Here is a 15,138-nt window from a genome sequence, read left to right as displayed (position 1 = left end):
TCTGCTTTCCTATAGTCAGACTGGGATATCTCATTCCCAATATCCCATGAGATTAAGACGATCTTTGGTAAAATAAAGAGATAGAAACTTGGTTAGCCTAATAACACAGCAAAATTGTGGAGATGACAGTTTGTCTTGCAGATGGTCTACTCTTAACAAAGGGAAGGATTTAAAGCTTTCTCCTACAAATACACAGTAAGAACATGCTAACCCTCAGTCTCACTATAGGGTCAGGGGCAATGGGCCCTTCATGACTGCGACAGGGACACCTAGGCCAGAGAAATAGAAAAGATCAGGGAAATCATGGATTTTGGGGAGGTGAGAAAAAGGAGGGACCAGCAAGAAGGGATTTCTGAAGTGGATTCTGTAGGGACTGAAGTGCACCCTATGGAAAAGATAAAGAGGTACTTTTAACTACTTTCTAGGGTAGTGTATATTCATGATCAGTGAGTTGGTTTCATTTCTGATATAGAACTGCACCTGTACATACTTGTAGCTATTGTAGGCAAAACTGAGGTTAAATACAAATATGGGAAATTTCTTGCTCTGGTTCAAAACACAGGCTACTGATAAGACCCATGTTTTTGGGGTTTTTTTAGTGGTGGGGTAGTGAACCTCTGGAGTCAGTATCAACAAGTCGTCTTATGTAAGTCAAGAACTCAATTCCTTTTTTATTTTTGAAAAATCACATTTGGAAACTGTGTTTTGTAGATAGTCGGGATCCATAATCAGATTATGCAATAGGTAAATAGTGTAGAAGACTCACCCCAGATTTCAAGGAGAAATCTCCTTCTGGGGATTGTCTATTAGTCTGGGAGCAAAAGTATAATAGGTCTGCTTGAAGCCATCCCTAAGCCAATGTGGCCTAAATGTAGTTTCTGGAATAAATTCATCAGGAATACCACATGTGTTTATTAAAATGCATATTCCTGGGCCCTAAACTAGAGACCAGGAATATACATTCTTGCTGATTACTCATGCTCAGTATATCTGAGAACCTCTGCTGAAGCAATGCTGATCAGGTTTACCCCACTTTCACCCACTTCCCTTCTCCCATTTCCCATCTCTCAATACAATCAGCCTTACTTTAAGGAGATCCTTGTGTGTCTATGAACTTCTGGATGGTGAAAATGGTGATTCTCATGTTTGCTGTGATTTCTAACATCTATAATTGTGCCTTCCAGATAGAAGAGTATTTGATGAGGATTTGCTGAACTGGTTGAATTAAATTGAGAACTAGCATTACAGTCATACTCATGAGAGAGCTAGAGCTGTTTGCCTGAGTCATGCTGTACCAGAACAGTATGAACTAAGGACCGAAGTCTTCCTCACAGTTAGTGCCTAGCTGCTCCCTTTGAGTGGAAAATAGTTTATTTGAGGGGGTTGAGCGGAAGAGGAATATGATCCGATTTCTTTTATTCCATTAATTACAGGGCAGCTTTCCATTGCCCATTCTCCATTATTCCTGCCAGTGTTTTGCACTGTTCACAGCTCATTGGTACAATCATAATAGAAGATTGTATTTTGCTTTGGTTTTAGTCTTGTTCCTAAGGGAAAAATCAGTGTTGTGTGTTTTCCCAGGGAGATGCTATACCAGGACACTTTTCCCAAAGGAACGCAGCTTTGATTCACCCATTTTTAATTTTTTTTATTGCTTTAGTTTTATTTCCTTTCTATCGTTGCTAATGTTAATAAAATGCATGCCATAAGGAAATAAACTCCTGAGGACACGAAAGGACAGACCTCATGGCTATTTACTCTGCTGACGGCTCCTGCTCTTTAGCTCCTGCTCTTTAGTACCCGTGCATTCACCAGTTTGAAGCTGGCCCTCCGCGACAGCTTTCTGTTCACAACAGAGCTGCATACTAAATGGGGTCCGTGCCACCCCTCCCTTGCAGTGTGACAAATCTCTGATAAGAGGATAATGCTAAGTTCCTTCACCATCTGTCTAGTTTTGTTTTCTTCCCTCCCCCACTGCTACCAGGAATGTCTAAAAACATAGTATTCTACAGCTGCATGGTTTACGTGACTATTGCTGTCCAAAGCGGAAACATTCAGTGTTTGCTCTTGAACATTTCCTTTATTTTGTTTCCTTCCAATACGAACATTATAGTATACATTCAAATGCATGAACTTGAGCTTGAGTTTGTCACCTAGGAGACTATTTGGGATCGGACTTTACCTGGATGACACTTAATAAACTTTTATTGTTTTCTTATTGGGAGTCTTTACAAATTCTCATCAGAGACCACAGGAGGGACGTCATGAGTAGAGAAAACTGGGGCTTCTGGTAAACATCCTGGAGGGTCCTTGACCTCTTGGGGAGGATGGGGACCCCGCTCAGCTTCCAGCTGCTGAATCTTCCTTTCCTTTTCCTCCAAAATTTCTTTCAGCTGAGTAATTCTCTCAGTCTGAAGGGAAACCTGGGTCGACAGTGCCATTATCAGGCTAATTTTTCTATCATCTTCTTCCACAGGTGGGAGACCTCCACAGAACCCTTCCAGTGAGCTGTCTTCTAAAGCAAACAAGCAAAGGAAAGTCTGAGCAGTTTTGCTTAGATTTCCCAGAAGTCGAAGAGGGGAAAAATGAAAAAGCTTCATTTCTCACGTTCTTAAAAGAGAGCACAGATGTTGCATCGTCTGGTTGGATACCCTGAGAATAAAATCTGGATCCAGTGAGAGGAGAGATTCTGGGTGCTCATGAAAAAAGAAACAAAACAAAACTTGGGAGCCTCTTGAGAGTGTACAGAGTCAGCCCTTGCCAACTCTTGTTTATATGCACTTAACTTTTAGTTAACCATGGGAATAATTCATGAAAATCCAATCTACAAACAAACGCCATCCCAACGTTCATGTTATTCTTTTCCCAAGAATCTTTCACAAGAGCTATGATCAAGTAGAATTATGCTTTGATTTGAATTTTAATTCAATTGAAAATAAAAAATGAGGGCCGGACGCGGTGGCTCACGCCTGTAATCCCAGCACTTTGGGAGGCCGAGGCAGATGGATCATGAGGTCAGGAGATCAAGACTACCCTGGCTAACACAGTGAAACCCCGTCCCTACTAAAAATACAAAAAATTAGCCCGGCGTGGTGGCAGGTGCCTATAGTCCCAGCTACACGGGAGGCTGAGGCAGGAGAATGGCGTGAACCCAGGAGGCAGAGGTTGCAGTGAGCCAAGATCGTGCTACTGCACTCCAGCCTGGGCAACAGAGCGACACTCTGTCTATAAATAAATAAATAAATAACGAAAAGGTTGCCATTGCCATTTCTGGGGAAAGTGATAATGAGGAAAGACTATTTCTTAACCCAAGTCAGCTTTAGAGTCGGCAAGGGTGCAATTTGAGGTGATCCAGGAAAACTCTATTAGCATGGTATTTCGCATACAGATTCATTTCTTTTAGGCCTGAAGTCTTTTTGGCACTTCTTAATAAAATCACAGATACCTCTTGGACATGAAAGCTTATCCTTTATCAATTTCTATCAGTTAACCCCTCAGATGAGGATAAAGGCCTGAGTAAGAAAGGACAGAGAGAGGTTCCACAAAGATTTAAAAGATGGGTGGCCATAAGTAGTCCTTGAAAACACACCTCTCTAGCCCATCAAAAAATGCAGCTCCTTAAACTCAAGTCCATCTTACTAGCCTTTAGCAGTATCCCACCACTCTCGAAATTTCCAGCATTAAATGTCTCTGAGCTATATAAAAGGCAGACTTAGGTGTAAGTAGGAAAAGATATCAAGGGCTTGGGTATCATTTCAGCACTAATGGAGCTAATGGCATGTATGAAAGAACCTGACACGTGGTCTCCACGGTAGATTGTTACAATTGAGGTCCAGCATTTATGAGATTCCCAGTGAAAACAAATCGCACAGCTTCACCTGAGAGAAACATTACTGTCAGTCTCAGATACAAAAGCCTGCTGCTATTAGGTACCTACACATCTGCTGAAAATGGACCAGCTTTGCTGTAGTAGTGCATGCAGGAAAAAAAAACCATAAAAATAACCCATTTCTCAACAAATAAAATTAATTGGCAGCCATCACGTTCCCAAGGGATCCAGGGGTAAAATCTTTGGCAGCACATTGCACAGTGGGCAGGGTGTTTTTGGCTTCACAAAAGTGATAAGAGGAGACATCACACTATTCTCTGCTCTTAGAAATTATTAGTACTTTACTAACATTTAAGAATCCATGGGGAAATTTTTGTTCTGAATTTCTGTTAGAATATTTAATGTTATAACAATAATATTTAACATGTTGGTTTGAAGGTGGGGCATGGTGGCTCACACCTGTAATCCCAGCACTTTGGGAGGCTGAAGCAAGTGGATCACTTGAGGTAAGGAGTTCAAGACCAGCCTGGCCAAATGGTGAAACCTCATCTCTACTAAAAATACAAATATTAGCCAGGTGTGGTGGTGCAAACCTGTAATCCCAGCTACTTGGGAGGCTGAGGCTCGAGAATCACTTGAACCCGGGAGTTGGAGGTTGCAGTGAGCTGAGATTGTGCCACAGCATTCCAGCCTGGGCGACAGAGTGAGACTCCATCTCAAAAAAAAAAAAAAAAAAAAAAAAAGATGTTGGTTTGAGTACCTTTCATAAGTTAACAAGCAATGGGAAAACAGCTCAAATTTCAAAAGAGCATTTAGTTCATTGCCTCTGCGATAAGCCTGTGCTTTCCAGCCCAGGAGAGGGAGTCCATATGGCAGGAGGCCTTCCTCATCTCCTGATGTGCCAGGGTCTCACCTTTCCTTTCATTTGGCTGGAGCTGTGCTTTCCAATACAGTAGTCACTAGTCACATGTGACCATTAAGCAATGGAATGCGGCTAGTCTGAATAGAGATGTGCTTTAATGTAAAATACATGTTTGACTGGGAGACCTAGTTTAAAAAATGTTAAATACTTCAAATTTTCTATATTGCTTATGCATTAAATGATAATATTTAGAATACATTGTGTTAAAGAAAATGTATTCTTAAAATAATTTAACTGACTTATTTTTATGTTTTTAAAAATGTGGCTCATAGAAAATTTAAAATACATGGCTTACATTTGTGGCTCCCATTATATTTCTGTTGGATAATGCTGGGCTAGCATTTCCCTCCGGATGAGCACTCTCTGAAACCCAGGTGGATGTGTTACCTGGAGATGGTTCTAGTTAACCTGCACAGATATTATTTAAGAAGGAAGATCTCTGGTCCTCAAGCATTGGCACACAGATTATTTTTCTGTTACCCCAGAGGATGGAGTCATGGAAATCAAAGTTTGGCAAAAAGTGATGACTGCCAATTAATTTTATTTGCTGGGGAATGGGTGATTTCTTGCCTGAATGCACAACCACGGCAAAGCTGCCCCACCTTAAGCAGGTGCGTAGGTACCCAGGTAGCAAGCAGGCTTTTGTATCCATGACAGACAGTAATGTTTCTCTCAGTCCCTAAGCTACTCCTTAAACTACATAAAAAACTGATTCAGATGGGTTGAAGTGAGTTTCATCAGGAGTGGGAGAAGGAAAATGGCAGGGAAGTGGCCAGGGAAGATGCTGAGGAGAGGAGCAGTGAGCAGTGGGGGATGCAGGGCCTCAGCAGGGGGCAGGGGTGGAGGGGGGTGCATTGGAGCCTCACTGTGCCTGTCTGACATCTTCTTCCTCTTTGACTTCTCCTTCCATCTTTCCTCTCCTCAGTTTTTCCTCTGCTTTTAGAATGAGTTATTTTCAACGGATTTGTCCAATGAAGAAAGGAGTTTAGTGTCACCCCTGGTCAAACTGGTCAAAATGTTTTTAGACAATGCAGTATAGATACAGTTCACCCAGCTCTAATGACACAGCAGCAAAAATGCAGTGAAACGGCATTGCATAGGCAGTCACGGTCACTAGGACCACATCCTCCTTCTGAAAGAGAGTATTACAGGGAGAAGGTGGAAAGCAAATGAGAGGAGAAGCAAGTGTCTAGGCAGCTTGGGCTGCTATCACAAAGTACTACAAATGGGGTGGCTTAAACAAGAAACATATTTTTTTATAGTTCTGGGGGATGGAAGTCTCAGATCAGGGTGTCAGGATGGTCAGGTTCTGGTGAGGAGTCTCTTCCTGGCCACCTTTATGCTGCGTCCTCACATGGCAGAAAGAAAGAGACCAAAAACTCTCTCATATCTCTTCTTATAAGGGCAGTGGCTGCATCATGAAAGGCCCACTCTCATGACCCCATCCAAGCCTAATTATTTCCCACAGGCCCCATTTCCAAATGCCATCTAGTTGGGGGCTAGGGCTTCAACACAAGAATTTTGATGGGGACATAATTCAGTCCATAGCACAAGAAGAGGACAGTCAGAAAAGGGGTAGAGTAGATGCTGAAAAAAAGAGAGATGGCATGAGGATTCCCATTGTATTGTTCTCATGTATTAAGTGAAAATGCTAATAGACAACCTAAAGACATACTAAAAATAAAAAAAAATTATACAAGTATATTTTACTACTAGTCTCTTTAAACATATAAAACGCAAATATTTTGTCCCATTTCTAAACACATTACAACTAACAAAAGTGTTTAAAACTCTTTAGCAAAGTGGGGGACTTCAAGAGCCTCAAGTCCTATTTGTATTGGAAAGTGCCCAAGGCCACCCCAGTGAGTTTTCTAGAATCTACCACTAAGCATCTCACTCCTCTCCCACATCTCGTCTCCCTCATCTGTAACAGGAAGTGGTGTGTGTCCCCAAAGTCCTGACAGCTCTACATGTCCCACACTTCACACACCTGTGGTCCCTCATAGGCTTCTGCTGGCAGCTCAGGCAGTCTTGCCAAGGCGGTGCTCCCTGAAGCCTGGAGGTGCTGTTATCTGACCAGATCATCTCAGCCTTAACCCCACACCCACAGGATCCAGAAAACCCAGAGAATGCAACAAGAAAGGCTCTTCTATGTGAGATGGAGGAAAAACCTGATTAGCAACAGTGAGGCTATAAACTCATCACTTTCGCCACTACTGCAGGGGTTTTTACAGTCATACATCATTTTTCTTCATTTTCCCTCCTTCTGCCATGACTTAAAATAGATGTAAGTCAGGACTGAGAATGAGGGTTTAGGGTCCTCGCAAAAGGTCTATAGGGGATGGCAGGTGGGAGTTGGGCAGGGTTAGAAAGATTTAGTGAGAGGAGAGGCAGTACCAGCATTCTGCCTTCGGCTGACCCAGGCTGTACTCACTTTTCTATGTCAGCCTTGAAAGACCAAAGGCCCAGAAGAAAATATGACCTTGCCTTTGGCCATTTCCAGCTTCCTGTTCTTCATACCCTCAAAACCTTCATGCTCTGAGAAAAGTGACATGTGAGAGTTACATCGAAAATGACTAATAATAGCTAAATAGATAACAACAGAGGCGACTGTAGTTGAAGGAGTACCTTAAGAGACTGACCGTTGACTACATTTTTGGGGTGATCTAGTCTCACCTGCTACCAGTATAGGAATTATTTCTGTAATATCTCTTTGATAATTTTCTTTTCTTTTTTTGAAACAGAGTTTCGCTCTTGTTGCCCAGGCTGGAGTGCGATGGCATGATCTTGGCTCACCGCAACCTCCGCCTCCTGGGTTCAAGCGATTCTCTTGCCTCAGCCTCTTGAGTAGCTGGGGTTACAGGCATGCGCCACCATGCTCGGATAATTTTGTATTTTTAGTAGAGACAAGATTTCTCCATGTTGACCAGACTGGTCTCGAAATCCCAACCTCAGGTGATCCACCTGCCTCGGCCTCCCAAAGTGCTGGGATTACAGGCGTGAGCCACCATGCCTGGCCTCTCTTTGATAATTTTCTAAGCAAGTGGCTCTCAGTCACTGGTGTTGCTCCAGCTCTTCAGAGGCTGGCTGCCAATTGTAATCAATGAGTTAAAAATCTGCATTTTGTGATCACTGCAGCTGCACACTGTTACAGAGAGACCTGACAGAGGGAATGCTGCCATACATAGACTGGGAAAACAGTGGGGCACCACTTGTTGCTAATCAGAGCAAGAAGGAGTGGTTTCATATTAGGTCAACATATCTAGAATATGTGAAAACATTGCTTCATGAGTCCAAGATGTTAACACTTTTCTGTAAACAGTGATACAGGGCTGAAAAGTGACCCAATGAATAGGAGGAAGAGTTCTTTTAGATTTTCTAAATACTTCTTGCTAAAAAGGGATGTTCCCCTTTTGATTTCTTTATGGGTGCCACCAAAAAGTATGCATTAAACAGAGAAATGCTGAGAAGCACTGATCTAATTTCTGACCCAACTACTTCTAACAATGGGAAATATACTTGTTGCTAGCCAGATCCCAAGTATCCTCCACAGTCATCTTCTTGTTCATTCATTCATTCAATAATTATGTTTGGGAACCTGCACATAGAGAATAAGTAAGATAAAATGTTGGCTCCCACAGCTGCAGCTTCACAGTGGAGTAGGGGAGGGGCAGCACAGAGTTAGGCCCTAAAGGGCATTAGGGATTAGCCTAAACAAACACCTCAGCTGGGTACTCACTCGTGAAAGTTTACTTTTCCCTCTGCCTTTCAAGCTAATGACTAAGGCTGCCAAGTATTTACTCAACAAGAAAGACTCAACAAGGATCACCGGTGAGGTGATTAAATACCTCATTCCACCAGAGCCGCCCAGGATTGCTGTTTGGACGAAAAGAAAATGTCAGCTTCCTCCTCTGTACAAATGCCCATCACTCTCACTCACTGCGGGGCTGGTTTTGAAAGTTGTGTATTATTTGTCAGCAACCACCACAGATTCCAGGTTCATCTCTTGCCATACTTGGACTTGCACAGTGGCACACCTTTAGGACATATTCTTTAGAAATACATCCCTCCCACTTAAATTAACAAACCTAAACAAAACTTTTTAGGTTTTCTATCCTTCTCTAGATTTTTACAGTGAACGTTTGCAAATGGCTATTCTCTGAAATAAATGATTCACTTTTTTTTTTGTATTGTAGTACAAATGTTTTTCTTTTTGAAAATCAAATTAGTCCTATGTCTTGAAATTTCATCTGCCCTCCCCTTTTAATGTTTTTACTTATAAAGAGACCAATCTCTATAGTGCCAAATGACTGACTTCAAAGGTACTTCAATTTCCTTCCACTAAAGCTGTGAGCATTTAGGATCCACCTGAAGTAGGCATGTGTTAATTGATTTGGAAAAAACAAGCAGCATTATAAGAATACAATTGGTTGGCAAAGAGATTTGGCCACTAAAAAGAATTAAAATGTAGTATATAATATTAGCTACGAATTTTTGATAATATAATGAACATCAGTCTTATAATAATTATATTTTAGAGGAAAAATTTGAAATGTAGTGGCACGCTGGAGGGAATATACGTTTTCACCTAGCAACAGGCCCACACCTGAGAGTTTAAGAAGATCTGGTCCGGCCGCCCCATCTGGGAAGAAGTGAGGAGCGCCTCTGCCCGGCCGCCCCGTCTGGGATGTGGGGAGCGCCTCTGCCCGGCCGCCCCGTCTGGGAAGTGAGGAGCGCCTCTGCCCGGCTGCCCCTTCCGGGAAGTGAGGAGCCCCTCTGCCCGGCCACCACCCCGTCTAGGAAGTGAGGAGCACCTCTTCCCGGCTGCCCCTTCTGGGATGTGGGGAGCGCCTCTGCCTGACCGCCCCGTCTATGAGGCCTACCACAGAGGCCAGACGCAATGTGGGGGCTGGACGTGGTGGCTCACGCCTGTAGTCCCAGCACTCTCGGGGGCCGAGGCGGGTTGATCACTTGGGCTAGGAGTTCGAGACCAGCCTGGCCAACGTGGCGAAACATATGAAAAACACAACAGACAAACCAACCCACCAACCCAGTGACAACAAAACAGGTCTACCCTGGAGTCATACTCTGATTTTTTCTATTTTCCTCCCTTTCTGATCCTTTATCCCACTTTCTTTTTCTTCCTCTTCCTTCTCCTTCTTCTTTGTCAAATAGAGGATTGAGTTATTATCATTGATCCATACAAAGTCCCTCTCTCATTTATTTTCTTTAATTCCCATTCCCCATTTCTATTCCCTGTCTTCCCATGTGCAACCTTCCTAATATGTTTGATATGCATCTTTTTGTTTGTATGTATTTTAGAAAATGTTTATTGTTTTGTGTGCAAAAAAAATTAATATAAAAAAAAAAAGAAGATCAGTCTGTTTTTGTAAGTGCCTTAGAAGGGAACAAATACTTAGTTGAGATCATGATGGAAGGGTTGCAGCCTGAATGACATGGGGTAGTGCTACTGAGAGCAGTGGAACAGAGAGCCTGTAGAACACCCAGTGAAAAGGAAAACAAGAGGCAAGAGAGACCATGTAGGAAGCAGTTGTTGCTTACTGCTCATCTAGGCCTCGAGAATTTGTGGTGCCTGCATATCTTAGTCTGCTTAGGCTGCCTTAGTTTATAAACAACAGAATTTTATTTCTCATAGTTCTGGAGACTGAGAAGTTGACAATCAAAGTGCTGGCACGTTCATTGTCTAGTGAGAACCCATCACTCATAGATGGTGCCTCCCAGCTGTGTCCTCATATGGTGGAAAAGCCAGTGAGCTCCCTCAAGATTCTTTTATAAAGTGTTACTCCCATTCATGAGGGCAAAGCCCTTATGACTTAGTCACCTCCTAAAGACCTCACCTTTTAATAGCAACCCACTGGGAATTGGATGTCAACATACGTATTTTGGAGGGCCACAAACATTCAGACCCTAGTACTCCACCAGTCTCCAGACCAGAGTGAGGGGCCTGGCTGATGAAGACACTTCTAGGATTTGTTTATTGTTTAGTGAACACATAGAATGAATGAAAAACACTTGTCTCTAACCACTAGCATCACTCATGTGGCAATTAGATGCTCTCACGGTGAGAGGTGTGTGGGAGCTAAGCAGACCAAAAGAAATACAGATTCCTATCTTCTTATGCTCACTCTCAGGCATATACTCACTCCAGTGCCCATGTTCATCATTTATTTAAGTGGTAATTCCCTCTTGCCTAGTATTTAAGTATTGCAATAGCTTCTTCTCTGGTCACCCTGCTTCTGCTACTTTAGCCTGGTTTCAACTCTGCACAGAGAGGTCCCATTAAAATATAAGTCAGGTCTTGACATTCTTGCCTACAATCCTCCAGTGACTTTTCATCTCATGCAGACCAAAGTCTCACACTGATCTTCAAGGCCCTATGTGATCTGGGACCTCTTTACTTTGATAGCACGTAACCTATTCCTCCTTCCTCCTCTCCAGAGTAAATGCAACATTTCCTCTGCTACATTTCCACAATTCTCACTGCTTTTCTACCAGGCCTGGCATGTTCTTATCCCAGGGCCTTTGCATTTACTATTTCCTCTGCCTGCACAATTGTATACCTGAGGCATACATGGCTAGCTCTCTCAGTTCCTTCAGGTCTTCAACCTTCCAAAGTCACCTTAACACAATGAAGCCTTCCCTGGCCATCTTACCTACAATTTCAACCCAAGCCCCATTGCTGAACACTTCATATCCCTGTTTTCTGCCTTGTTTTTACTGACATGCTGTATCTGACTATTCTAGATCTGGTTTTTATCTTGTTTGCAGTCGCTCTCCCCTAGTGGAATGAAAGTTCCATGAAAGCAGAGCTTTTTTATTGTTTTGTTCAGTACTGTATCCCCTGTGCCCAAAATAGTGCATGGATTGTAGTGGTGGTCATTTGTCAAGTGAATAAATAAATGAAAGTTAAGTGCATATATAACACAAATCACCTAAGAAAGCATCAGTCCAAAGGTTACAATTGCTGTATCATTAGGGTGGATACAACAATATCCTAGATTCCCTCCCCAGGAGTATTTTTTTATTCAGATAATGCTTTCATTACTGCATTAGAAAAAATAAACTGGTGGCCGGGCACGGTGGCTCTCGCCTGTAATCCCAGCACTTTAGGAGGCCAAGGTGGGAGGATTATCTGAAGTTGGGAGTTCCAGACCAGCTTGACCAACATGGAGAAACCCTATCTCTACTAAAAATACAAAATTAGCTGGGCGTGGTGGCGCATGCCTGTAATCCCAGCTACTCGGGAGGCTGAGGTGGGAGAATCACTTGAACTTGAAAGGCAGAGGTAGCAGTGAGCCAAGATCGCGCCATTGCACTTCAGCCTGGGCAACAAGAGTGAAACTTCATCTCAAAAAAACCACAACAAACTGTTCTCATTGCATGTAACATCACTGAGTTTACTTTTTTTTTTTTTTTTTTTGAGACAGTGTCTTACTCTGTTGCCCAGGCTGGAGTGCGGTGGCATGATCTCAGCTCACTGCAACCTCTGCCTCCTGAGTTCAAGCGATTCCCCTGCCTCAGCCTCCCGAGTAAGTGGGACTACAGGCATGCACCACCACTCCTGGCTAATTTTTTTTTGTATTTTAGTAGAGACAGGGTTTCGCCATATTGGCCAGGATGGTCTCAATCTCCTGACCTCCCCAAAAGCTGGGATTACAGGCGTGAGCCACTGCACCCAGCCTACTTTCTTTTTTGATAGAAAACAGAAAGTTAGAAAAATTGATCCCCTAGACGTCTTCCCAATCTAGGATTTAGATTTCTATAAGCTATAAAAATGGTTCCCCAAGTCTGGCACTGGGAAATCTCTGTTAATATGGAGAATCCAAGATCTCATCCTTGAAATTCTGCTTGAGCGAATCTAGAAGGGTGCCTGAGAATCTATATTTTTACAGAGCTTCCCAAGGAAATCTGATGATCAGCCATGTTTCTACAAGTGGATTCCTGCTGACCTGCAAGATTTATGGTGAACCAAGATTTGGCTAAATCCTAACAGGTAGGCCAGAAATCACCAGGCAAGCCTATTCTTGACAAGGCTGCAATATGCTCAGCTGGAGGAGGGAGAGCACATCTATTGTGCTGGCTACTTGACAAAGCTCTGCCTTTAAATGTTACTAGCTGATTGAATGCATCCACAGTCCTTGCAACCCAGCCCCCCTGCTTTAATTAGCTTACATCCCAACAATATCTTGCCAGTTCCAATTTGGCTAAATTATCTCCAGAACATGCAGAAAAAATGATGAGTGTTCAGGGGTTTGTTTCTGTTTTTGCTTCCATTTCTGTTTCAGTGTATGAATAGATCTATTTCCTTAGACTCTCTTTTCCTTCCTATGGGTAGTGGGTGGGAAAGAGAGGGTGAGCCAGAGGGAGAGGAAGGAAGAGATTGGACTTTGAGTTGGAAGCACAGTGACTCCCCAGCTTCCATAGAAGTTTTAACAGTTACCACCACCATGCAGGGAGGAAGTGAATCCCCCCTCCTGAGAATCTGAATCCAGGCCCTTATTCCTGGAGCTTGTTGGCGTCAGCACATATGTCCAAGAAGACTGATAAGAACAGTATCACAGAAAGATGTGGCCATACACATCTTTGCTAGCACAGGAAAGGGTGGCAGGGTGTTGGTCGTTTGTGTGGAAAAGCAAGTGATGATGTCTCAAAGATGACACCACAAAATGAATATAGGCTTGCGGGGGGTGGGGGTAGGCCCCAGTGGCCAGACATTGGCTGGTGAGGAGAGGGCAGTGTGTATCCCATCTTCTGTCTGCTCTCCAGTAGGGCAAAGTGTTCCATTAGGGTTGAGGGTAGGACAACCTAGGCTAACTTACTTAGCTCATCAGTTCCTTTCTGGGCAGAGTTCCTTCCCACCCACTGCAGGGTCTCAGGCCACATCAGAGTATTTTACAGAAGGCGTTCTTGGTAAGGTTGAGAAGACTGTTAGCAAACCATGTACCTGAGTTAATGCCAAGAGGAAGTCAATCTGAGCAGAAGAAAGGGTTTCTGGAATCTCTCTTACTTCCTCCTATGAGTAGGACCTGAAGTCTCCTCCCATAACTTTGGCTTCTTTGAAGAGAATAATGGATGGAACGCAGTGACCGGCAGCCTGGCCAGAAGCCACAAGGTAAAAATGGACACTGGTGGGAGGTCAGGAAATTCCACGAGGGAGAGACCATGAGATTGAATGAATGGAAGAAAGATAAAAGACAATCGATGAAGCACTGCTTCTATGCTTATCTGAAAATGAATCAGTATGGACTCAAAGTCAATTGAAGGTATAAAAGTAAAGATGATTTTGCATCTTTTTATTTTATTTTATTTTAGTTTAGTTTATTTTAGTGTAGTTTAGTTTGAGACGGAGTCTCACTCTGTCACCCAGGCTGGAGTGCAGTGACACAATCTCGGCTCACTGTAAACTCCGCCTCCAGGGATCAAGCAATTCTCCTGCATCAGCCTCCAGAGTAGCTGGAATTATGGGCACGTGCCACCACACCTGGCTAATTTTGTATTTTTAGTAGAGATGGGATTTTATCATGTCAGTCAGGCTGGTCTTGAACTCCTGACCTCAAGTGATTTGCCTGCCTTGGCCTCCTAAAGTGTTGGGATTACAGGTGTCAGCCACTGCGCCCGGCCATTTTCTGTCTTTTGGACTGCATGTTGCCCTAGTGTCAAATGTGGGACTTTTTCAAGTTTTTCTTCCTGGTGGTGCACAAGGGTTAAGGATACCTCCTTATGAAATAAGGAATGCTTACTTAGATAATGTGTTTGCCTTAATTTTAAAAAGATATGACAGCTTCTAGTGTTGTGTAGCATTGAGAAATAAAACAATGCTGTAGTAATAATAGTATTGTTAGGGCTATTCTTTGATAATGACTGAAAAAATTTTTTGAGAAAGATGGGATAAAGGATCCATTGCTATTGTTTATAAGGATTTTACTTGTTTAAACTGTGCAGGGGAATGGGCTTTGTACAGAGGAGGTACAAGTTATTTTGATTTAGCTGACTTAACATTGCTATTAAATGTCCCTGATTACAGGACACTTGAATGCAATCTTTTTTTGTATCAAATTTTGACTGACATGTGCAACTATACATCTCTACACACAGCCCCTTCTCTTTTTAAAATTTCACCCCATCCCTCATTTTCTTTCTTTTGATCAACCTTGGGATGACAGTGAGATAGCACTACTGGTCTGCAGAGGAGTCTCTCTTTTCCTAGACCCCTAGATATTGTGCTAGGTCTGAAGTCAGTGTCTTTTGGCTGGAGCTTAAAAATGTGTGCATAAGACATAATAAACTGCAAAAGATACTACAGCAGTGGCAGGTTCACACAGAACTTATTTTTGTTTTTCATTTATTTTATCCTGAATACTACAAA

The 15,138-nt window shown here is 42.8% G+C and overlaps 2 protein-coding genes across 13 annotated transcripts in view; one reads left to right on the top strand and one right to left on the bottom strand.

Annotated features, from left to right (window-relative positions):
- Window positions 1-4,949, top strand: part of LOC129493261 (uncharacterized) — a 147,155-nt gene extending 142,206 nt beyond the window's left edge. For all 12 annotated transcript variants that reach the window (XR_010114509.1, XR_008661095.2, XR_010114506.1 and 9 more), the window contains one exon: window positions 2,477-4,949. Coding sequence is in view for 1 of the 12 variants with exons in the window: in XM_063612990.1 (XP_063469060.1) it covers window positions 2,477-2,544 (68 nt within the window). In the remaining 11 variants the exon portion in view is untranslated. The remainder of the gene's footprint in view (window positions 1-2,476) is intronic.
- Window positions 2,069-15,138, bottom strand: part of CCDC192 (coiled-coil domain containing 192) — a 237,253-nt gene continuing 224,183 nt past the window's right edge. Inside the window, exon 7 of the mRNA XM_055299209.2 lies at window positions 2,069-2,515. Within this exon, the coding sequence (XP_055155184.1) occupies window positions 2,229-2,515 (287 nt within the window). The 3' untranslated portion in view covers window positions 2,069-2,228. The remainder of the gene's footprint in view (window positions 2,516-15,138) is intronic.

This window comes from Symphalangus syndactylus, chromosome 11, assembly GCF_028878055.3.
Source record: "Symphalangus syndactylus isolate Jambi chromosome 11, NHGRI_mSymSyn1-v2.1_pri, whole genome shotgun sequence".
NCBI classification, from domain to species: domain Eukaryota; kingdom Metazoa; phylum Chordata; class Mammalia; order Primates; family Hylobatidae; genus Symphalangus; species Symphalangus syndactylus.
The sequence above is the reverse complement of the archived record's forward strand: the minus strand, read 5'-3'. Positions and strand labels throughout refer to the sequence as shown.